The sequence below is a fragment of the Spermophilus citellus genome (genome assembly GCF_964194105.1).
Source record: "Spermophilus citellus genome assembly, chromosome: 13".
NCBI classification, from domain to species: Eukaryota; Metazoa; Chordata; class Mammalia; order Rodentia; family Sciuridae; genus Spermophilus; species Spermophilus citellus.
This window is the reverse complement of record NC_138193.1, coordinates 25,306,761-25,329,359: the sequence shown is the minus strand read 5'-3', so window position 1 is coordinate 25,329,359 and position 22,599 is coordinate 25,306,761. Positions and strand designations below refer to the sequence as shown.

Genomic DNA, 22,599 nt, shown 5'->3' with positions numbered 1-22,599 from the left:
CATAACCTTTGCCTCACCAGTGTGGCCGCCTCTTGCCCCTGAGCGCTGGCCGTCCCTGTTGGACCGGCTAGTGACCTGACTCCGTGGCCGCCCAGCAGTGCCATCGTAAGCCGGGCTGCCTTCAGGCAGACCCAGGCACACTTGCGATATGTGAAAGCAAGCATTCCTGCCTCTTCAGTCATGAAAAGAATGTCCTTGGCCTCTACGTTATGGTGACGCTAGTGGATAGCTTAGCCCGCACAACCCTGCCTCCTCCTCCCGGGGCCTGGGGCTCGCCCTCCTCTCCTGCCTCCCACACCTGACCACCAGAACCCCTACCACCCTGCACCTGGTGGGTTGCTCAGAGCGCACACCCCCTGGTGCTGACCAGTCGGAGAGCGCCTGGACGCAGCGACCTCTGGCCGGCTTTCGGTGTTATCGTACGTGCGAAGAGGGAGCGCGAGGAAAGCCGCGCGGGGTCGGCGGCCGGTGCGGACGCGCCTCGGCGGCGCGCGGCGGCTCGGGAGTTGTAGTCCCGGCAGCGCGGACTGCAGGTCCCGGCGGGCGGCGCGGCGCGGAGGGGCGGTGGGGCGGGGCCGCCGGCCCTTTAAACGCGCGGGGCTGCTCCGGGGGCCGCAGCCCAGGACCGCGCCACGAGGGTCGAGCGGGGCGCGGCGGCCAGCGCTCGCGCGGTGCGTAGCCCCCTCCCGGCGCCCCCGCACTCTCCCTGCGCGCCCTGAGCGCCCCGCGGCCCTCGGGCGAGGGAGGGGTCCCTTGCCGAAGCCGCTGCCCGCGGAGTCGCGCGGCACGCCGGGGCCCTGCGGGTACCGAGAGCTGCAGGTTGAGGCGTGGGCGCAGCCCAAAGTTTGCACGCCCACCGGCCCGGGGCGAGGTGTGGACCGCCTCCCCTCCCCCGCCCCTTTCCTGCTTGGCAGGGGACCCTGGACTTCGATCTCTTTCCCCACCAGGCCGGGGCAGCTGATGGTTGTGGCCCGCCCCCTCTTCCCCACCTGCCTGCTGTCCGCCCCTCACCTCCATCACCCTGGCTCCCCTCCCTCATGACCGCCTGGATCCTCCTTCCTGTCAGCCTGTCAGCGTTCTCCATCACTGGCATATGGACTGTGTAAGTAAGAGGGGCTGGGGGGCGGGGGACAGCGACCTGATGCTTGATGGCACACACAATGTCCCTTGTCCTGTAGTAAGCTCCAGGGTGGTGCCCAGGGTCACTCTGGCTGCCTCCAAAGCCTGGCCTGGTGCCTGGGCACACAGCCCCTTGGACAAGCTGGCACCACTGCCGGGCAGCCCAAGAACCGACTGACAGGCTGTAGCCCGGGCAGTTTCCAGAGGGTTTCCAGCTGGGGCCCTGCCGCAGCTCTGGTGTAGTCAACGCTCAGCCCAGCCGCGATCCCGGCCCAAGTCCCCAGCAAGGCCAACAGCCTGGATGGGACCAGCAGTCAAGATGGAGAGGCAGGGGGTGGCTGGGCCAGGAGGGACTGTCCGCAGGGTGACGGTTCTCCTCCCACAGGTATGCCATGGCCGTGATGAACCGCCACGTGTGTCCCGTGGAGAACTGGTATGCAGATCTCCGCAGGCAGCTCGCTCTAGAGCTCCCTTCATCTGTCCCCTCCTGGGCCCTCTGCTGCACAGCTGGGCACAGGCCCTGGGCCTCGCTCTCTGACGTTGGTCCCAGGCACGGCTTCCTGCCCCTCTGCCCACCTTCCACCATCCCTTCACCCCTCTGGCTTCTGCTTCAGGCAGGCTCTGGGGAGCAGGCTCTGGTTCCTTGCTGGGGAGGTCTGGGAGCAGGTCATCCTTGAGGCCTAGGGCACCCCCTCCCCCAGTCTACTCAGTGTCCTGCCTGCCAGGTCCTACAACGAGTCCTGCTCTCCTGACCCTGCTGAGCAAGGGGGCCCCAAGACCTGCTGTACTTTGGACGATGTCCCCCTCATCAGGTAAGTCAAGGAGACATAAAGTCCTCCCAGACTTCCAGAAAGCCCTTAAACCAAGGCCTGTCCCTGGGTCACAGGAATAATCATCATACTAAGAGCTACTTAATACCATTTGGTTGCTAGGAGCTGGCTCTGCTGAGGGCATTGTGTGTGATGCCCCTTAATTCTCCCAGCAGGGAGGCTGCTGTTTTGTTGTAGGTGAAGAAACTGAGGCTCAGAGTTATTGGGCAGCTCAGAGATAGTAAGTAAGCAGCTGGATTTAAGCTGACATCCTTTGTTGCCCAGCCAGAGGCCTCAGCAGGGACTCAGCTCGCCAGCACTCCAGGGTACCCCAGGGAACCCCTTAATCGCTCCACACAGGGCTCTGCTGGGGGCTCAGTCTGGGGCCAGTGTTTATGGGGCTCACCAGCCCTCCTCGTCACTCAGTGCTTTGCCCACTGAGGAGCAGGCAGACCAAGGAAACGGGGGACAGAGAGGCTGACCAGTGCTGCTGCCTCATGCCATCCTTCCCTCCACAGCAAGTGCGGCACCTACCCCCCCGAGAGCTGCCTCTTCAGCCTCATTGGGAACGTGGGTGCTTTCATGGGTGAGTGGTACCTCAGCCCCACCTCACCAGTCCAGTCAGCCCCTACACTCTTCAGGAAGGCCCAGAAGGCCTTGCTCCTCGGTCATCCTCCAAGGGGAGACCAGAGGGGCAGCAGCTCTCCTGTTCCTTGAGGACCAAAGGCCAGTTCCCACACTGCCACCCCAGCTACTTGCCAGTCCCAGCCTTGTCTGTCCCCTTTGGGCCCTCAGAAGGGCCTTGGAAGGGGCAGGACTGGCCGGAAGTGCCAGGCTGGCCCCAGCAGTGTCTCCTCCCCCAGTGGCCCTCATCTGCCTCCTGCGGTATGGGCAGCTCCTGGAGCAGAGCCGGCACTCTTGGGTTAACACCACAGCACTCATCACAGGCTGCACCAACGCCGCGGGCCTCGTGGTGGTTGGCAACTTTCAGGTGCCCCCCAACACCCTATGGACTTCCCCTAGTAGGGCCTGATTGCCTGCAGGGGCACCACCTCAAGGTGGAGGTGGAGGAGAGGGGCTGGGAGGGACAGGAGGGCCTGCACGTTAGCACATACCTGTAATCTCAGCAGCTTGGGAGGCGGAGGCAAGAAGATTTCAAGTTTGAGGTCAGCCTCAGCAACTTTGCAAGATCCCATCTCAAAAAATAAGGGCTGGGGATATGGCTCCCTGGTAGAGCACTCCTGGGCTCAGGCGCCAGCTCTGTGGATGTGGGGGGACCTTACAATGGGCCTCTGCCTTGTCAGGTGGACCATGCCAAGCCTCTGCACTACGTGGGAGCTGGTGTGGCCTTCCCTGCAGGGCTGCTCTTTGTATGCCTGCACTGTGCCCTGTCCTACCATGGAGCAACCACCTCCCTGGACCTGGTAGTGGCCTACCTGCGCAGTGTGCTGGCTGCCATCGCCTTCGTCACCCTGGTCCTCAGTATCCTTCTAAGATGGTGTGGCCAGGAACTCACCCACTAGTTCCTTTCTCCTCCTAGATGGGGTGGGCCTAGTAGATTGTAGTCCACACTGTCCATGGGGAGGCCTGATCCTTGTCCCAGCCTGATCAATGTGTGGGACTGCAGAAGGGGTGCTGCCAGGTCCCCGCACAGCCTCCTGAGCCCTTCCTTAGCGGTGTTCCAGGTGGCGTCTTCTTTGTCCACGAGAGCTCCCAGTTACAGCACGGGGCAGCCCTGTGTGAGTGGGTGTTCGTCATTGATATCCTCATTTTCTATGGCACCTTCAGCTATGAGTTTGGGGCAGTGTCCTCAGACACTCTGGTGGCCGCTCTGCAGCCTGCCCCTGGCAGGGCCTGCAAGTCCTCAGGCAGCAGCAGCACCTCCACACACCTCAACTGTGCCCCCGAGAGCATCGCCATGATCTGAGGCCTGGAGGGCGGCTGGCCAGCTCTGCAGCACCCCTCATCTTCTTTGCATTTACTTTGTACCAAAAACCATTTTTAGAAAGTATTCTGTTGGGATCTGGGCGTCCTCGCCCTGGAGAAGTGGCCATGCGTGTGCCGCAGAGCTGCTTTGTGCTCAGCCAGTCCTCCCCTCCAGCCAGCCCTCAGGTGCCTTCTCCCAGTGCCACAGCCAGACCACTGGGGCTTCCTGCTGCAGGAATTGGGGGCTGGGGACAGCAGGGAAGACGAGGGAAGAGCACGCCTTAGCCTACAGGAAGGCCCGCCCTGGGCCCCTGAGCTGCACTGGATCTTCACTCTGCCCCTCACTTCCTTTAGGGCAAATAACACAGCAGAACCACATGGGTATTTTAGTACTTTTTTATATCTATTAAAAGAATTCTAATTTGCATGTTGTAGTCTCTTCTGGAATAAGGGAGAGCGTAATCCGGATGGCTTTCCCTAACCCCCTGCCCCCAGAGAGAGCCCAGAATATACACAGCTCTTTAAGAGCAAGATTGTCAGGAACCAAGGATGCCAGACACTATCCAAAGACCCACCAGAGTTTGAAACCCTTCCTGGGCCTCTAAACTGTCTAAAGTCCTGACCTGGCCTGACAGCCTCACTTCCTTCCCCCACTCAGTCTGGTTTGAACTTTGATTCTAAGGTAGGGGGATATGGGGAGGGAAAGATACAGAGCAACTTTTAAAATGTTAAAAGCAATTTTCTCTCTGGTGCTAAAGAACACTCTAGGATTCCAAGGTTAACTGAAGGTTCCAAGGTTAACTAGAAATTGCAGTGGGGGGAGGGAAGTGCAGGTTAGTTTATCAGCTTTAAATAGCTGCGGGGTACAGGCCCTGGCAGAGTGTGCCTTCCAACCACCAGTACAGGCCAAACCTTGGCTGCCTGGTGGCAGGCTCTTTACCTGAGCTCCACCACCCTGAGTCTAGACAGGCCGCTGGGGAGGGACATGCAGCCTGGCACCTTCTGCTGTTAAGCACCACCTCACCCAAGAGCAGCAGGGACCTGGTAGAGGACGCCAGCCCCTGCCCCAGCCTGTGAACAATGCAGTTGCAGGTGGGCAAAGACATGTTTAATGAGGGTTCAGGTGTGGAGGGAGACGCTGTGGAGGGTAGGCACTCAGCCCAGCTGCCTCACGTGTACATGGCCCCATGGAGGTTCTCCAGGCGGTGTTGCTGCTGCTGCTTTCGAGCCTGGAAGACAGAGGGAACACAGGCAGAGCCAGCCTGAAGACCCACGGGGAGGGATGGGCAGCAACCACAGGGCTGGATCTCGTGTTGGGCCCCTAGCTTCTGCACTCTTGAGATTTCTGCTCCTTAGTGATCACTGGAAAGGTGGCCAAAGCCAGGGAATCCAAAGGCCTAGCCCAGCCTGCTGAGGAAGAGAATGAGCACAGCGGGGCCAGGCCAAGGACCCACGATAGCCCTCATCAGGTCCTACCTTATCTCGTTTATGCTCCTCGTATGTATCATCATCAGTGGGCAGCTCGTGGCGGCACAGGGGGCAGGAATTTGTCTGGGAAAAGTAGGTTATGTTTCAGCCCAAGTCTGGTCTCATTCACAAGCTAATCACCCTCTCCAGCTCCCCAACCCCTACTCCACTGTTCTTTGATCCCAGAAAAAACCCCAAGAACTGATGATAGGAAGGAAGGAAGCAGTACCTTGCTCAGCCAGGGCAGAATGCAGTTGGAATGAAAGAGGTGATGGCAAGGCATCTCAATGACAGTCTCCTGCTCCTCAAATTCCAAAAGACACACGGGGCACTTGAGCTCTTGAGGAAGGAGTGCTGATCAGGAGAGCAGCTGCAGGCTCCCCCACCCAGCTCCCACTCCCGAAGGTCAGGCTTGCCCCAGTGGGGGTCTGGAACACTGAAGGGCCAGACCACAGTCTGCAGACCTGCCCAGACAGCAGAAGGATGTGATGTCCTCACCAGCCTGAGAGCCACTGATGACTGTCCTGGGGAGGCTCTCCACCGCAGCCTTGGCAGCTGGTGGAGGCAAGTGGTGATCCCAGTCTACGACCAGTCCCAAGTCTTCAAGATCCATCCTATTAAAGAGAGACCTGGGAGGAGGCTGCAAGGTCAGAACCAAGAAAAGCCACACTTCCTCCTTGCCCCCAAAGTAACTGAGGACAAACACACAAATATCCTGCCCAGCCTGGTACCCAGACACTAGCAAGCCTGTAATCCCAAAACTCAGGAGGATGACACTTTCAAGGCCAGCCTCAGCAACTTAGCAAGACCTTGTATCAAGAGAGAGGGACTCGGGGTATCGCTGGGTGATAGAGTGTTTTCCAGCATCCCCCTGAGATCCCAGGATCTATCCTCACTACCAAAAATATATCCAAAAAAAAAAAAAATGTGCCCAGTACCAAAAAATGTGTGTGATGTGTGTTTGTACACACACACACACACAAAAATTTAAATAAAAAGGGCCAGGTGCAGTGTTGCATGCCTGTAATCCCAGCGACCAGAGAGGCTGAGGTAGGAGGATGTAAGTTCAATGCCGGTTTAGCAATTTAGTGAGGTCCTAAGCAACTTAGCAAGACCTTGACTCAAAATAAAAACTAAAACGGGCTAGGAGCGTAGCTAGTGGTTGAGCGACCCTGGATTCAATTCCCAACTAGCAGTAATAACAGCTACCCTGTACACAGTTGACGCTCATTATTAGATAAAAAGCACGGTGGGACTGGCTTGCAGCTGATCTGAACACCCCGGCACATCGGGGGAGTAGCCCAGGCCACGCAAGGCCCTCCGGTAGCGCCTGGGCCCGAGCCGCGGTGGGCTGGGCCGCTTCCCCTCGGCGCCCCGCCCCCAGGGCCCCGCCCCGGCCGGCCCGCGCCCACCTTGCGAGCTCCAGCAGCATATTGGTTCGGGCATCCTGCTCGCGGTCCAACGGCTCGCAGTCGTGCTCGTCGAAATAGGACGCCATGGCCGCTGCGGTCTGACACAGCCCTCGGATCCGCTGGATCGCGGCCCCGAGGCGCTGGCCAATAAATTGGCGACTTGGGAGGAGCCAGCCAATCAGGATACTGGAAGGGCGGGCGTAGTGGTTGGTTAACGTACAAAAAGCGGAAGTACTGATTCTGCCGTCTCTGGTTGGTAGGACGAGTCAGGTGACCAAAGACTGAGCCCAATGGGATCGGAGGAAGAAGGAATTCCCGGGAATTTCTGGCGTGGTCGCAGTCGTGGAGGCGAAAGGGCGATTGCGGTTTTCCACCGTCCCGTGGCCTCGCCGTCTCAACGTGCGGGTGCTGGAATCTGCACCTCCTCGCTGCGCGGGGAAGAGCTCCTGCGCTTCCGATATATTTGCTTGGCGATGAACGCGGGCAGCTTCACCTTTGCTCGGGGCTGTTTACCTTAGCCCCCTGCGCAGCTTCTTGAGCTGTTACTAGTTTGCATCCCTGGCTGCATATCATTTCCCACCCCCCACCCCCAGAAGAGCGGGTAGCGCTCTTATCTGGAAGATTTCAAACTAGCCTGTCTGCGGAGCGGCGTGTGTCCGTTCTGCAGGTGATTCTAAGGCGAGGCAGTGCTGAGAATCATTGCACTGGATTATTTGCACTGATGGATGTTTTACAAACAGTATCAGTGATCCTTGCAATAGTCCTGGGAGCTAAACACAATCATGCAGTATTGATTTTAGCTGCTGGGGATTGAACTCAGGGCCTCTAAGTGCGTGCTTTCCCCTGAGCTACTCCCTCAGCCTCTCTTCTGCCCTTTTAATTACGTAAAACGCAAGTATCAGAAGTGACTGGCCCGGCCTCAGCAATTTAGGGAGTCCCTCAGAAACCTAGCGAGACCCTGTCTCAAACTAAAAAACAATAAAATGGCTGGGGTTGTAGCTCAGTGGTAAATCACGCTTGGTACCAAATCCCCAGTGCCAAAAAAGGGTTCACTCAAAATGACACAGTCTGTAAATGGTGCTTCCTTCTTTCCCAGAAGAGAAAGACCGTGATAAGTCCAGTGAAAGTGTACTTTCACTGTGTCACACTGTGAGTAAAGGTCACAAAACTCTTTGAGTTTTTTCTTTGTCAGTAGCCCTCTATCTAACAAGGAACTGCTAATTTTACACACTTTACCTCTAATTCCTTTGCCACTCACTTTTGAGTTTGAGCTGCAGTTAAGTAGCCCATGCAGAGGCTGCCCTGCTTCCAGTGTGGGACCTTCTTTCCTTCTTCCGTGCCTGTGGCCACATGTGTCTCTGGAATGTTGAAATGTCTGGATTCTTTCCTACAGGACGAACTTCTTTGTGACCCTACACTGCAGTACCACAGGCGCCTCCCTGCAGGTGTTAAAGCTTAAGAAGGAACATAGGCAGTGAAATTGGGGAGGGGGAGTATTGAGAGGGGAAATGTCCATCTGACTCTGCATCCCTCTTTTCTCTTCCCTGGTCCATTGGGCCTGGATTCCAGAACCTCAGCTTCCTCTGAGCTGTTCCAGGTGGGGAGCTTCCTGGGACCCCACTGCTGCAGGTGACGGCCTCATGAAAACATCTCTGAAGTACTGTCCTCCCACCTAGAGTCCCTCTGAGTTTCCCAAGATGTCAAAGGTAATAGATTTGATGTTCAGGAAAGCAGGCTCAAGGTTCTGGTTTGATGACTGTTGTTATAACAAGGAGTTAAGACTCTTAAGTCTTAAGACTGCAGATGTCCAGGGGCTGGGGATGTGGTTCAAGTGGTAATGTGCTCACTTGGCATGCATGAGGCGCTGGGTTCAATCCTCAGCACCACATTAAAAAAATACAACAAAAATGTATATATATATATAAAAAAAAAAAAGACTGCAAATGTCCAAAGGGTTCCTAAAAGCAGGATTAAAGACTTTGCATCTCTGCCTACATTTTATATCCATCTCCTTTACTCCATGTCACCTTTGATTCCAGGAACAAAGTGTGATCTGATGAGCATTTTGTGATGAATCCAAGCTCCTCACTCCCCTACCCACAGGCAACAGTACCTTCCTTATCTCAACAAGGCCTGCCTGACCAATCCTGAGATAATGATGGACAGACCACACCTGATCAAGATCACCTGCTTTGGGCTTATGCATAGTGGCACACACCTGTAATCCCAGCAGCTCAGGAGGCTGAGGTAGGAGGATCAGAAGTTCAAAGCCAGCCTCAGCAACTTGGTTATGCCCTAGGCAACTTAGTGAGACTGTCTCAAAATAAATTTTTTTAAGAAAGGCTGGCGATGTGGCTTAGTGGTTAAGCCCCTCTGGGTTCAATTCCTCATGCCAAAAAAGGAAAGAGATCACTGCTTTGGCAGCTATGAATAGCCTCCAGCTATGCAGACCCCAAACCCCTGCTCTCATTCCCCTTTTGATAAAACCTCAGAGTCATAGTTGTCCCCTCAAAGACAGGGCTAAGGACATGGGTCCCTTTACAGTTCCTTTCCTGCTCTTCACTGTTCCCCATCCTGTTTCTGTTTGGTTTCCTGGTTAGGTGGCCAGAGCTGGTTCGTTGTATTCCCAGAGTTAGGCCCTGGCCTAGGACACCCGACAATACTGTGTCCTTGCACTCTCACTCCAGAAAGGTGAGCAGGGTTGGATCAAGGAAGAAGCAGGGAAGATAAAAGAGGGGGATGCAGCCCCTTGGGTGGAAGGCTAAACAGCCCCAGGGTGGCGGCAGAGGAGCTTCAGAAACACACACACACACACACACACACACACACACACACCAGCTTTTAGCCAGACAGTGGCTTTTACTGAGCTCCAGTGGGGCTGGCCTGGTGTTGCTGGTGCGGCAAGCTGCCACTGAGGACCAGTCTGTGGCAAGATGGGAGGTGCAGTGGTGCACATCTCAGGGTTGCCCTTTGGTGTCACTGGGGTGGCTCAGAAGGGGACAAACACCAGGGTTCTCTGGAGACCAGAGCTGACCACTGAAGCCCTTCAGCCTCTCCCCCAGGCCTGCTGTGTCAGTCCCCAGGCCCTGAGGCAACGCCTGTGTCCTGGGCCTGTGGGGCACTGCTGTCCCCACTGCTCTTCGGGAGAAAGATGGCCAGCAGTACAATCAAAAGTAGGAGTAGGCCACCTGCCACCGCCAGCCCCATGTAGATCCTACAGCGGATATTCTCCCAGCGCTTCTTCTGGGCGAGGGTCTTGGTTGTCTTGCTGAAGGCTGAACTCTGTGGATACCCCAGACACAGGTGGGAATTAGTGGCTCCCATGGGGCCTCTGAGCCAACTCCTCCCGTCCATCCCAGCAGAGCCTGGTCCCCTGGTCCTCCTCACACACTGCCCTGGGACTCTCCTGGTCTGCTTCTGGTCTCAGACACCAGGTAGCCCTTGGCTATTAGCCCTCCCGGCTCACCCCTGGTTAGCAATGCCAGCCCCCGACCTTCAGACCCAGGCCTTCTTACTGTGTGAGGCCTACCCAATTGCACATCTAGGCTAGGGTGCCTCAGGAGACCCAGAGGCCTCCACCAAGGGCCTGGAGGCCTTGAGAACAGCCTGAGAGGCTCTCCCTCCCATCTGTGCTTGCCCGGGCCTCACACCATGTCCAGGAGTTGGTCTGAACGCTGCTCCAGCTCTGCCAGCTTCCCGTCACGCTCCAGGACTTTGTCGAAGTTGTTGAGCATGATTTCCGTCACCTCGTCCGCCTGCCTCTGGCATCGCTCCAACTCGTTCCCTGCCTGGGCACCAAGCCCAAGGTCAGGGCTGTATGAGGCTCCATCTGGCCCTAAGATGGAACCCTCCTTCCCCCATGGGAGGTGTAACAGCATCCTTCACATAAGGCAAGATGTGGGCAGAGAAGGGCTGACCTTCCGGGTGGGTGGGGCTCCTCCCTGGTCCATCAAGGCCAGGCATAAATCAGGCCTGGCTTCCAGAGCCTCACTTCCTCTGAGCTGCCCCAGGTGGGGAGCTTCCACAGGACCCCAGACCTGCAGGCGGCATCTACCCAGTGCACATCCTCCTATGGCTTCCCACTGAACTCAGGCTAAGGTGGCCCAAAGAAACAAGTGACTTGGTGGCAAGACAGGGAGGAGAGCCACTCCACAGGGCTAGAAAAATGGTTCTGGACCAGCTCATGTCACAGTGTCTGCCTAAGCTTTCCCAGAGTGACTCCCAGGTCCCCTCCTTAGACCTCTGGCTGGTCAGGCCTGTTCTGCTTCCTGCCCATCCCCCATCACGTCAGTGCCCACATCAGTCCCCTTCCTGCCGGGGGAACCTCAGCCTCTAGCCTCCAGCCTTCCAGTCAGCACAGAGGTGAGACCAACCCCTAAATTTCCCATCCCAGGCAGCAGCTCTCACCTGAACCAACGCAGCCTACTCTGTAGGACTGGGAAGGGAAGTGCAGGTTCCGAGCCAGCTGAGCACTGGACACACGACTAAGGACCAGGACAGGAAGCCTCCACCCCCCTACCCCCACCCCCATCCCCCATCAGCTGCAGGCCCAGGAGCAGGTCCAGGGACAGTTCAGCTCCCTCCCCTCCTAACCCTCATCCCCACAACCCTGTCCCTCTTCTGTCTCCTCCTCAGAATGTCACCAAGCTCCCATTCCTGCTCTGTGGCCATTGCCCTCAGCAGACATTCTGGCATTGGAAAGGATCTGGTGGTCCCAGGGGACTTCCTCCCCCTCTTCCTTCAGGACCTCTGAAGCTCCCCAGTGGGACCACAGACTCCCAGAGAGACAGCAGGGACATGCCCTCCTTCTGCACCACAAGCACAGCACTGACCCTTGCAGGTCTGGTGAGCTGGCCAGTTCTTTACAGCCTATCCAAAAACAACTCTGATGGTCAGAGATGTTCTCCTGGTGCGCTTATAAAGCCCAGTGGGAGTTTCGGGAGTTTCAAGAGACAAGCATCTGAAACCCAAACAGGTCAAATATTTACCCAGGAACTAGACAAACAACCTGTTTCTTTAGAAGGGTCTGGCAACCACAGGTGGTGGGGTGCACTCACAGGCTGGGGAAACAGGGGGAGTAATGGCTGCTTGCTTGTGTCCTCTCCCAAGTCCCCCTCCCCTCTATTGCAATATCTTCCCAGACAGTCTTATTCCACATTCCGGAAGTCCAAGGCAAATGCTCAGGAATGAACAAAGATTCAAAAATGAGAAACATGGCTAGAGACAGGAAGATGCTGGGTGTTATCTTTTGTGTGATGAACTCTACAGCTGTGGCTATCCTGCTCCAGTACAGGGTGACACCGGGTCAGTTCTCCTAAGAGCTGGCTGTGCCCCCAGATGCAGTCAACAGCAGTCTCCCTCTCCGAGCCCAGAGAGGCCCCTTCCTGAAAGACATGCTCTATCTATCCTGAGAGAAAACAGAGGCTCAGCGCTCCTTGGTCCTGCTCAGCCCTGGGTAAAAGGACACCAGGTGCACAGTCTCTGTTGGCATGTGAGAGAGAAAGCACTGGGGAATGTTGGAGGAGAGGACCCGGAGGGCAGGGTCCAGGCTGCCCTGCCTCACTTGTGACTCAACCCAGTGCCTGGCAAAGGGCAGACACAGCACGTGACATGTGTTTTCTGAATGGACTGAGCCTGTTTTTGCAGGGACACCACCCAGACAGTGAAGAACCAGAGCAGGACAGAGGGGCCGAGTGGGCTGGAGAAAGCGAGTGTCAGAGGGGAGCCGCTGGAGGACAGGAAGCCCTCTGACTTCCCTCAAAGTGAGGGAAGTTGGGCAGAGAGGTCAGAGAGGTCGGCCAGCAGGGTACAAGGGCAAGCAGAGGAGTGTGAGGAGAGGCCTGCCAGGCTGGGGTGAGGAGGGGCAGGAGCGCAGAGAGGAAGGGCAGTTTGGAGAGGCACTTCTGAAACCTGCCAGGGGCCTGCAGGACATGGGGTTTGGAGCCAGGGGGAGGGGTAGCAGTTGTTGCCAGACAGGGTGGCAGTTACGCAGGAAATGTTCTTGACAGATGTTCCTGTCTGTCACTCAACCCCACCTCCACACTAGGGACAGAACCCAAGACCACACATGCTAGGCAAGTGCTCTACCCCCAAGCTACATTCCCCACCTTCAAATCCCCTTTCAGGCATTTCCAGGCCACATCCTTAGTTTCTCCTCTGAAAATGCAGCTCCCCCAAACCTCCCTGCTGGGCTAGGGGAGTCTATTACTTGCCCAGCACCCAGGCCCTGAGCTGGACCCCAGCACTGCAAAACCAAAAGCAAAAACTGGGCCTATTGCCAGGTGCAGGGGCATGCACCTGTGAACCCAGCTGCTGGGGAGGCTGAGGTTGGAGGCCAGAGCTTGGGATCAGGTTGGGCAACACAGAGAGACAAATCAACCAACCTCCCTCTCCAACTCTCTTGTCTCCTGTATCTTGTTGAGTCTCCAAGAAGTCCTGTTCCCATCTGCTGGGGATGGGCGGGTGCAAGTTCTGTCTTGTGATTTCCCTGGCTCAGCGCTGAGCTCAGTCACAAAGAGCAGGGTCTTTGCTGTATCCTGTTCAAATCCTGCCTCTGCCACTCACCAGCCCAGTTACCAAAAACGGAGGATATGACCTTGCTTCCTCATCTATAAAGTGGTGGTAATAACAATACCTACCTCACAATATTAGTTGAAGATTGTGTGATATACTCTAAACAAAAAGCTTAGCACAATGCCTGACACATACCAAATGCTCAATAAATGACTATCATTAAAATTAATGTATCCCGGGCTGGGGATGTGGCTCAAGCGGTAGCGCGCTCGCCTGGCATGCGTGCAGCCTGGGTTCGATCCTCAGCACCACATACCAACAAAGACGTTGTGTCCACCGAGAACTAAAAAATAAATATTAAAAAATTCTCTCTCTCTCTCTCTCCTCTCTCACTCTCTCTTTAAAAAAAAAAAATTAATGTATCCCCAATTTCCCTAGCTTTCCTTCACATGTTGTCTAGCAGTCAGATCTTAAGAACTGCACCTCACTTGTGGTGGTGCATGTCTGAAATCCCAAGGACTTTGGAGGCTGAAGCAAGAGAATTGCAAGTTGGAGGCCAGCCTGGGCAATTTAGGGAGACTCTTCTCAAAATAAAAAATAAAAAGGGAATTTAAATACATGTATGTAAAAATATGTAAATAAAAATAAAAAGTGTTCCTGGGTTCAACTCCCATTACCAAAACAATAAATAAATAAATAATAAAACCTCTTGCTGGACATGGTGGCACACACTTGTAATCCCAGCAGCTCAGGAGGCTGAGCCAGGAGGATCATGAGTTCAAAACCAGCCTTAGCAATTTAGTGAGGCCCTAAAAAACTTAGCAAGACCCTGCCTCAAAGTAAAATATAAAAAGGGGCTGGTGGCAGTGGCTGGGGCTATACTTCAGTGGCAGAGAGCCTTAGCACCACATAAAACAAATAAACAAAATAAAGTCTGTTGTCCATCTACAACTATAATTTTTTTTATAAAAGGGACGAGGATGTGGCTAAGTGATTAAGCATCCCTGGGTTCAGTCCCTGGTACCAATCAATCAATCAATTAAATCCTCTTAGTTTTCACAAAATGCACAAGCAATAAAACTCTTCTCTGTTGGACACTCCTTCCTTCTTTCTCTTTCCTTCTTCCCACTCTCCCTTCCTTTCTTTTCGCAGTGCTGGGGTTTGAACCCAGGGCTTTACACATGCTAGACAAGTCCTCTACCACTGAACTTACTCCTCAACCCTTTGTATTTTTAATTTTTGAGACAGTATCTGGCTAAATTGTTTAGGCTAGCCTCAAACTTGCAATCCTCCTGATTTGGCCTCCCAAGTTACTGAGATTACAGACATGTGCCAGTCCTATTAATTAATTAATTAGAGACAGGATCTCTGTGGGTTGCCCAGGCTGACCTTGAACTAACTTTCGACTCTCCTCCCTCAGCGTCTTGACCCACTGGGATTACAGGAGTGTATCACCATGCCTGGTTGTTCCTAACCTAAATAGGGAATTTTTCATGAGAACTAGCATCTAGCTATAACGTCTGGTGTTATGGGCCCTTGAGTCTTGAGCAGGAACGTGGCCGCCTTTCAGAGGACATGTGCCCTGGCCTAGGCACCAGGCTGCCAGCTGCTCACTCACTCTATTTCATTCCATCTTCACAACAACCCACTGAATGCAGTATTACTATCCCAGTTTTATGAGGACTTTGGCCAAAGGTGTTAAATCACCTGTGGAAGGTCACAGAGCCAGTGGGTAGAAAGTCTGGGAGTCGAACCAACTGGAACCCAGGGGTGTGTGTATGTGTGTGTGCATAGCCCCAGAACCTCACCCTGATAGGCAAGGGATCCACCACTGAGCACACCCCTGCCCCGGGGATCACATGCATAACCCCTGCTACACCCGATCAGGTGAAGGAGGTCCAGGGCCTACCTGGCCCAGCCAGCCCAATCTGTGTGCCTCTGAGGGGCTTGTGGCTCGGCACCCAGACGCTCTGGGGCCTGTCCAAGGTGACTGGCTGCAGGCAATCAGCTCCCACCTTTCACATCTTGGCTTTGTTCCTGCTTTAATCCCTTTACTGTCACCACATCTGGCACAGAGGAACTGCCCGAAAAATTCTGTGTTGATCGAATGAGGCACAGAGAAGAGGAGCAGAAAAGGGAAAGGAGGAAAGGCCAGGGAAAGGGATGGAAAGAAGGAGGGGAAGAGCTAGGGACAGAGAGGGCAAGAGTGGAAGAAGAACAGGGCTGGAGGTGGCTGATGGAGGAGAGTAAGCCTGCCCCGGCTCTGACACCTCTGACACAGAGGGACCTCGGAGAGTCCAGAGGTCCCCCAGTGCCCCCAGTAAGTTACCCTGGCCCTGCCTTCTTCCCTGAGGCTAAGGGCAGCCAGAAGCTTCCTCTGGCCCTGCTTGCTCTCTTGCCCTCCGTGCTCAGGAATGGGCTCTGGCTCTGTCCCCAAGCTTGGAGCACCAGTTTCCTGGTGGCCCCAGAGCTCAATCTAACCTTCCTGCACCACTTCCCCTTCCTGCCTCCAGGTCCCTGGAGACTAAGCCATCCAGCATCCTGACCCTGCCTGGGCCACCTCCATCACACCTCTGCCAGCTTCCCAAGACTGTTTCCAGTCTGGTGCATCTTCCCAGGAGCCCCAGGGGAGGTGGGAGCCTTGGACCTGCCCTCCCTAACACCCTTGCCTCGGAGAAGCAAGTGAGGACAGCCCAGAGTCTGCAGCAGGAGTGGGGTGACAACTCAGAGATGTCACTGAATGGAGGCTAGGAGGAGTCAGGCCTGGGCCACCCGATAACGTTGGTGGAACTTCTACAGTAAACAAGTTCTCTTCTCTCTCCCAAGGGATGTGTCCTCCAGCACTAGCCAAGGGGCTGGAACAGCCTCTACCACCTCGGCCTCTCAGGTTCCCACCCCCGGGCCAGGCCTGGCTCCTCTCCGGGATGGCTGGAGTGCCATCGGGCTGGAGTGCCACCACCTTCCACCCGCGGTGGCTCCCAGCTCCCGGTCGGCCAGGGGACCGCCTTTAACAGCCAAAGGTCCCAATAAGGCGGGTATTGCCGACCCCACTTCACAGTGCGGAAAAGGAGGTTCCGAGGTTAAGTGACTCTCCGGGTCGAGTCGCCGGAATCCCAGCCCGGGTCACCCGGTCCGCCCGCGCCCCCCAGGCAGATGGGCAGTGCAGCCCAGGGCACCGTCCCGCCGCCCCCGCCCCCGCCCCCGCCCGGGACTCTGGCCCGCCCGGCCCTCCTGGACCCTCACCATCGCCGCGCTGCTCCGCGCCCGCTGCCCCGGAGGAAGCCGAGGGCGGGGCCGGCGCTGGACCTTCCGAGAGGCGCGACCCAGACCTGGTAGAATCGAAAGCGGCAGGCGACAGCCAAAGGTCCGCGGGGCGCCTCCTGCCGGGCTGCGGGCGCCGGAATATGGATGCCACCTGATGGACGGGTCTATGCTTGGCGGAGGGAGCTAGTTTGGTGGATAGGGGTGAGCCTGCTGTGTGGGGCTATGCCCAGTGGGTGGGCCATGCCCGGTGGGTGGAGGTATACCTGGTAGGTGACGGTATGCCGGGTGGGTGGGGCTATGCCTGGTGGACGGAGGTATACCTGGTAGGTGGGCTATGCCCGGTGGACAGAGGTATACCTAGTGGGTGGGCTATGCCTGGTGGAAGGGCTATGCCTGGTGGATTGGCTATGCGTGGTTGATGGGCTATGGCTGGCGGATGGAGATATACCTGGTGGGTGGGGCTATACTAGGTGGGTGGGCTATGCCTGGTGGATGGAGGTATACCTGGTGGAAGGGTTATTCCTGGTGGATGGGCTATACCTGGTGGGTGGGACTATTCCTGGTGGGTATGTTATACATGGTGGGTGGGGCTATACTAGATGGGTGGGCTGTGCCTGGTGAGTGGGGCTGTGTCTCTGGTAGATTGGACTATTCCTGGTGGTAAAGCTATTCCTGGTGGATTAGGTTATCTCTAGTCAGCCTGCGCTAGGTGAATCTGCATGCTGGCCACCCCTCGAAAGCCCACTATAGGAAGTGGCACGGTGGTCATAGTAGCACTGTGGCCCTCCCAGGAGGCATAGGAAGTGGGTTCATGGGCTTAACAGGGAGGTGTCATTCACTCACTCATCATGCATATGTGCCTGCCCCATCCATTCCTTACTGGGGCCTGGAGATATCCCCACAGGACAGGATGGGCTTTGCCAGCTTGGTAAGTAACTGACCCATAACTGGCCAGTCCCCACTCCGAGTCTCAGTGAGCACAGATCTGCACTCCACTGTGCAGGGCCTGCGTCCCAAGCTTAGATGGTGCATCCAGGAGTGCACTGAGGAGAGTAAGGACTGCAGTCTCCGGAAGCCTGCCTTCCCAGAGTTCAGAGAATGTTCCAGAATATGACTTCCAATCAGTCCCAATCCTCTCAATCCGACCCCTTCCCCACTCTTCCTAACAAGCTGCTTCCAGTGCTGTGAAGACTATGGAGGAAACAGGACAGGAACCCTACCACCCACCAGGCGACTGGGCACCGGACAGAGCCCCAGGGACAGTGAGACCTGGTGGGGAGACGGAAGATCAGAAGACAGAAAGCTCATTGTGCACGCAGGGAAAGGAGGGCCACAGGCCTGTCCTGTGACCCTGACTGTGCCCAGCCCGGGGTGTGGGGGAGAGATGCTCACCCCCTCAGAACAGCCAAGACCCAGGGCCTGCTCAACCTCAGGGAAGGGACAGACAAAAGACAAACAGAATGCTCAACTTCCAGAAAATGAAAACAGGCTAATTCCTTCAACTTTTGGCTCTGAATTACAACAGGGCCATAGAAGGGAGATAGATGGCAATGGCAGGCCTAACATTGCTCCACCAGGCCTAACATTGCTCAGGAGCGCTTCATGACTCAGCCAGTGTTTCCAAGGAGAGGAACGAAGGGACGTGACAGGGCCCAAGGGGGACACTGAGTCTCGCACGTCACTCTAAGGTATTGTGAAGGGTTTGCATTTTCCTTATGTCAAGATCCTCAAGAAAATTCTTGTTCTTGAGAATAGGGTGGAATGAAGAAAATTGATGTGGTGGCCATGCCTGTATCCCAGCGACTCAGGAGGAGTGCAAGGGTGAGGCCAGCCTGGGCAACCTAGAAAGACCCTGTCTCAAAATAAAAAAATATAAAGGACTGAGGGTGTCGCTCCGTGGTAAAGTGCCTGCCTAGCACACAGAGGCCCTGGGTCCAGTCCCCAGCACTATAAATAAAACAAAAAAAGACAGGGATCTCCCCCCTTCCTTCTGCAAACATGCTTTCCACCCCTCCAGCAGCCTGGGCCTGGACAGCAGAGCCTTGGCCAGAGGGCAGCCCAGGAGGAAGGAATGCAAGGCCCAGGGCTAACTGCGGAGGGAGGACACCTCACACACAGGGACACTGAAAGGTCTTTATTGCCCACCAGCCACCAACAGTTTCCCAGCCACACACAGGGTCCTCTGGGTCTTCCCAAGCAGCTCTAGGGACCAGTCCAGCTCTCGCCTTCTGGGCATCAAGTTGCTCCTGGGGCGTGGCAGGGGCCTCACCGGGTAGCGTTCCTTGGAGGAGCCGGGCAGGGCAGCCTAGGTGGGGATGGCACCCGTGCTGAAGAGCACGATGAGGAGGATGAAGATGAACACGACCACGCAGATGAGCACGATCATCTTCACATTCTTCCACCAGAACTTGCGTGCCACCTTCTGTGACGTGGTCTTGAAGTGCTCTGACTGTCAGGGACAAGGCCAGGTGAGGGGCCTGGGGCCTGCCCACTGGGCATAAGCCCAGGCAACCAGCTGTGAAGCAGAAGTTGCCCTCCCCTCCCACCTTCACAGATGCACTGATAGCAGGGTCACAGCCAGGCCCAAGCTGAGGTTCCTGGGCTTCAGGGACCCTCCATCTGAATGTGTCAGGGACTAGGAGTTCCCCTGCTCTTGATGTGACCCTAGCAGCAGTCTGTCTCTGGGAAGGCAGACCTTGGGGCTGAGGGCTGCAGGTTCCAGGTGAGTACATCCCCTGGCTCCAGGACTCCTTGTCCCCTGGGAGCTATGGAAGCTGGAGGGAGGACCAGAGCAGTACAGGGGGTTGGAAGTAGGGGGCGCTCCTCTTCCCCCAGCTGCACCGGCACACTTGTATCTAGATGAGGCTGCAGAGGGGCACTCAGTCTCCAGAGACCAAGGAGCATCCCACACACAACTCTGAAAAGCCAGATCCAGTCTCTCCGCGAGACATGGGGCCTGAGGCTGCAGCCTCATCTGAACTTGGAAATGACTTTCTCCCTAAGCCATTGGCCTGGGCCCCTAGCTGGAAAGGAAAGGCCTAACAAGATGAGTGGAGGTATTCCAGCCTTTGCAGATCCTGGCTTCAAAGGGTTTCACTGCTCTTTCCAGATTCTCTTTAAGGCCTACTCAGCAAGACTCCAGGAGGTTTTCACCCCCACCTAATAACCCTTGGGAATGCCAAAGGCCAGAGGATTTCCCTAAAGCTGATACTTTTTCCAGGCCAAAATGACTCAAAGGCAGGCATCAAAGGGAGAATCGGTTTCAGAGGAAAGACTGAGCTGTGGCAAAAAATGTCTCCTCCCCAAGCCCAGTTACTGGATCCATTTCCTGGACTCCAAACCAATCTGGAGTGGTGCTGAACCAGAATTGGGGACTCATGTCAATTCCCAGAACAGTCAAGAACCTCCCTCCCCAGCAGGCTCCCCGTCTCACGGTGGCTTCCAGATCCTCGGTCTTGTTGCGGAGATGGTCCAGGTTTTCCCCACGGGCCAGGATCCGCTCCACATTCTGGGTCATGATATTCTTGACTCCCTCCACCTCACTCTGCAGGTTCCGCACCTGGTCATGTCCCCTGCCTCCGCCGGCCTCCTCCTGGAGGGCAACATAGGGGTTAGTGAGGCCAGAGGAGGAGGATCCAAGCAGCCAAGGAGGTACAGTGCAGGGTGGATTCCAGTTTTTTGCAATGCTTGAGTTGTTTACAGAGAATGTTTTCATGTATCGCTTGCGTCATCAAACACAAGTGCATTTTTAAGCCCCAGAAAGTGAGCTAAAGCTAGACAGAGAGGACCAACCTTCTTTTTCAGTTTCAGGGCCACTGACTCTTTCCCGGGTGCTTGGTGAGGACTCTGGGGCCCCAGAGCTGGTGTAGAGTGTCACTCTCCAGTGCACAGCCAAATGCTACTTTCCAGTTCCCAGAGCCACCCCTTTCCTCGATTCCACAGGTTCTCACTAGAAGAGTGGGCTCTGGCGTAGGAGCCCTCTCTGGTCCAGCCCTTCTCCCTCTCCAGGCAGCAGTGGGAGAGCTGTTCTGCTCCTGGACCTCCGGGCAGGGAGCCTAGCTCCATGGCTGAGACCCAGCAAGGCCCCATGAGGGGCTGCCACCGAAGTTGCCCACACTTCAGCGTCCCCACCACTAGGGAGGCTGTACAGGCGCCTTCTGCTCATGCAGATACTAAGGAAAACAGTGCCTGTCACGAGGCACTGGGGAAGTGGGGCGCAGGCCTCCCTGGTGCAGGCCTGCTTGTGCTGAGGCCTCAGATCAGGGTTTTGAACAAGGAGGAAAAACAGTATTAGGCTCTCCCCTTGATGGTCCTTCCGTGGGCCTCCAGAAACATGCCAGGGTGAGGGTTGGGCCAGATTATCAGGAGAACCACTGGTTCTTGTCCTGGCTGTCTTCCTATTCACAGAGAAGGGGCTGATCCTTCGATTCAGGGGACAGATGAATCCACTGGGCGTCTGCACAGGGTCACGGTGAAAGGCCAAAGGGAGAAACTACCCCCGCCTGTCCTGGAATCTGAGCCGGAGTGGCAGAGGCGCTGGCTGTCTGGTGTCACAACACCGGCCAGGCCCAGCTGGAGCGGGAGGGGGGAGGGCGCTGGCGGACTCCGAGGAATTCCGACCCCCACCCCCACCGAGCCCTGCTCAGGTCCAGCCGAGGTCAGCCGAGCAGCAGGAGCCCCCGCCCAGGCGACTCAGGGCATTGGCGGCCAAGCTGTCAACGCCGGGAGGCCCCGGGCGGCTCGAGCCCAGCCTCTGCTCGCCCTTCGCGCCCCGGCCACCAGCTCGCCCTTCGCGCCCCGGCCACCAGCTCGCCCTTCGCGCCCCGGCCAGCCCCGGGCCCGCACCCCGGCCCGGCCCGGCCCCCAGCCCGCTCACCATGTCTGGGCGGCCGCGTCCGTCGGCAGCAGAACTCGCCCGTCGGCTTCCTGCTGCCCGCGGCCGTCGCTCACTTCCTGCTGCTGCAGCCCGCCCGCCCCCGCCCCCCGCATCCCGGCGAGGCCACACCTAGGCAGGTCCCCAGGTAGGCGGCGGCCACGGCTCCTCCCGAGCCCAGGCTCCCCGGCGCCCGGGGTCTTACGACTCCCGCGGGAGAAAGGAAGGGTCTGGCCGCCCTCCCAGGTCCACGTCTCCCTTGGCGTCGGGGATACTAATGCCAGCGCTGGACACCCGGATCCGCGTGAGCACCCTGGGGTCAGCTGGAAAGAGAATGGAGGTGTGAAGCTTTCTTACTGGACGACCCTGTTCCCGGTTCCCTGGCCGAAAGCACTAAACCCCACCCCCCCCACTTCTTTGGATTGTCAGTTCAGGCTCTGAGGCCAGCAAGCTGGGGCGACTAGATGTGCGACAGAGCACGACCACCTCGGCCTTTGCAGGTGCCGAGGCTGAGCTCAAACAGTCGTGGCAGGAGCAGAAAGAGGCATGTGGGGGTGCCTAGCACCAGGGCGGGAGAAAGGAGGAGACGTTCAGGAAATGGGGGCCTGTCACCCCTCGCTTTGCCGGGTGATTTCCCTGCAGGGTCACTGACCTCCAAGCACAGAGGGGGCCCAGGGCAAAGGAATTTTCCACCGACCTGGCTCTGAGCCAGAGAAAATTCACTTTTCCTGGATGGTGTTTATCAAGACAGAAGAACAAGAACAGGGCCACATAGGAGGGAACCAATATTCTTGTCCTTCCCAAAAGAAATCCCAGTTCTGAGAGGGGATGTCAGCTTCTCCAACAAATACTTTTTTTTAAAGGCCTTTATAAGTTTTGGACCCATTTCAAGACATTTTTTTCCTTTGTGTACATTTATTTTGAGGTGTTAATGATTGAACCCAGGCCCTCATGAATGAACTATATATCCCAACCACTGCCTGCTCAGTTTTAACTGTAACAGAGCAACTTGTACACTTTTAACATTTAAAACTGAGCATCACCCTCCCTTTCAAGTGAAACCAAAGAAAATTTAAAAATAAACAGGAACAAGGGGCTGGGGATATAGCTCAGTTGGTAGAGTGCTTGCCTCACATGCCCAAGGCCCTGGGTTCAATCCCCAGCACAATAAATAAATAAATAAACAAACAAATAAAATAAAATAAATAAACAAACA

The 22,599-nt window shown here is 56.2% G+C and overlaps 4 protein-coding genes across 10 annotated transcripts; 1 reads left to right on the top strand and 3 right to left on the bottom strand.

The window, feature by feature from the left end:
* The first annotated feature begins 406 nt into the window (after positions 1–406).
* On the top strand, positions 407–4,279 carry TMEM150A (transmembrane protein 150A). Of its 5 annotated transcripts, none has more exons than XM_081264424.1 (8): positions 407–533; positions 948–1,102; positions 1,505–1,552; positions 1,845–1,931; positions 2,447–2,514; positions 2,792–2,919; positions 3,233–3,410; positions 3,603–4,279. In XM_081264424.1, exons 2-8 carry the CDS (start codon positions 1,038–1,040, stop codon positions 3,848–3,850), a joined length of 822 nt encoding a protein of 273 aa, XP_081120550.1. In that variant the 5' UTR covers positions 407–533; positions 948–1,037; the 3' UTR covers positions 3,851–4,279. The 5 variants fall into 5 exon arrangements, with proteins under 5 accessions (XP_081120550.1, XP_081120549.1, XP_081120552.1 ...); XM_081264423.1 differs by lacking the exon at positions 407–533 and adding an exon at positions 542–671; XM_081264422.1 differs by lacking the exon at positions 407–533 and having other exon boundaries at positions 546–1,102.
* A 661-nt stretch (positions 4,280–4,940) lies between these two features.
* Positions 4,941–6,889, bottom strand: RNF181 (ring finger protein 181). Its single transcript, XM_081264432.1, has 5 exons — positions 6,734–6,889; positions 5,820–5,950; positions 5,551–5,660; positions 5,331–5,405; positions 4,941–5,083 (listed from the first exon to the last, which is right to left on the bottom strand). Exons 1-5 carry the CDS (start codon positions 6,817–6,819, stop codon positions 5,024–5,026), a joined length of 462 nt encoding a protein of 153 aa, XP_081120558.1. The 5' UTR covers positions 6,820–6,889; the 3' UTR covers positions 4,941–5,023.
* Positions 6,890–9,572: 2,683 nt separating this feature from the next.
* VAMP5 (vesicle associated membrane protein 5) lies at positions 9,573–16,646 on the bottom strand. Of its 3 annotated transcripts, XM_081264427.1 has the most exons (4): positions 16,490–16,507; positions 15,156–15,431; positions 10,384–10,521; positions 9,573–10,015 (listed from the first exon to the last, which is right to left on the bottom strand). In XM_081264427.1, exons 1-4 carry the CDS (start codon positions 16,490–16,492, stop codon positions 9,806–9,808), a joined length of 627 nt encoding a protein of 208 aa, XP_081120553.1. In that variant the 5' UTR covers positions 16,493–16,507; the 3' UTR covers positions 9,573–9,805. The 3 variants fall into 3 exon arrangements, with proteins under 3 accessions (XP_081120553.1, XP_081120555.1, XP_081120554.1); XM_081264429.1 differs by lacking the exon at positions 15,156–15,431 and having other exon boundaries at positions 16,490–16,646; XM_081264428.1 differs by lacking the exon at positions 15,156–15,431 and having other exon boundaries at positions 10,384–10,584; positions 16,484–16,640.
* Positions 16,647–18,629: 1,983 nt separating this feature from the next.
* Positions 18,630–21,702, bottom strand: VAMP8 (vesicle associated membrane protein 8). The gene is made up of 3 exons (XM_081264433.1): positions 21,387–21,702; positions 19,944–20,102; positions 18,630–18,959 (listed from the first exon to the last, which is right to left on the bottom strand). The coding sequence occupies exons 1-3, from the start codon at positions 21,387–21,389 to the stop codon at positions 18,816–18,818; spliced, it is 306 nt and encodes a 101-aa protein (XP_081120559.1). The 5' UTR covers positions 21,390–21,702; the 3' UTR covers positions 18,630–18,815.
* Positions 21,703–22,599: the final 897 nt, after the last annotated feature.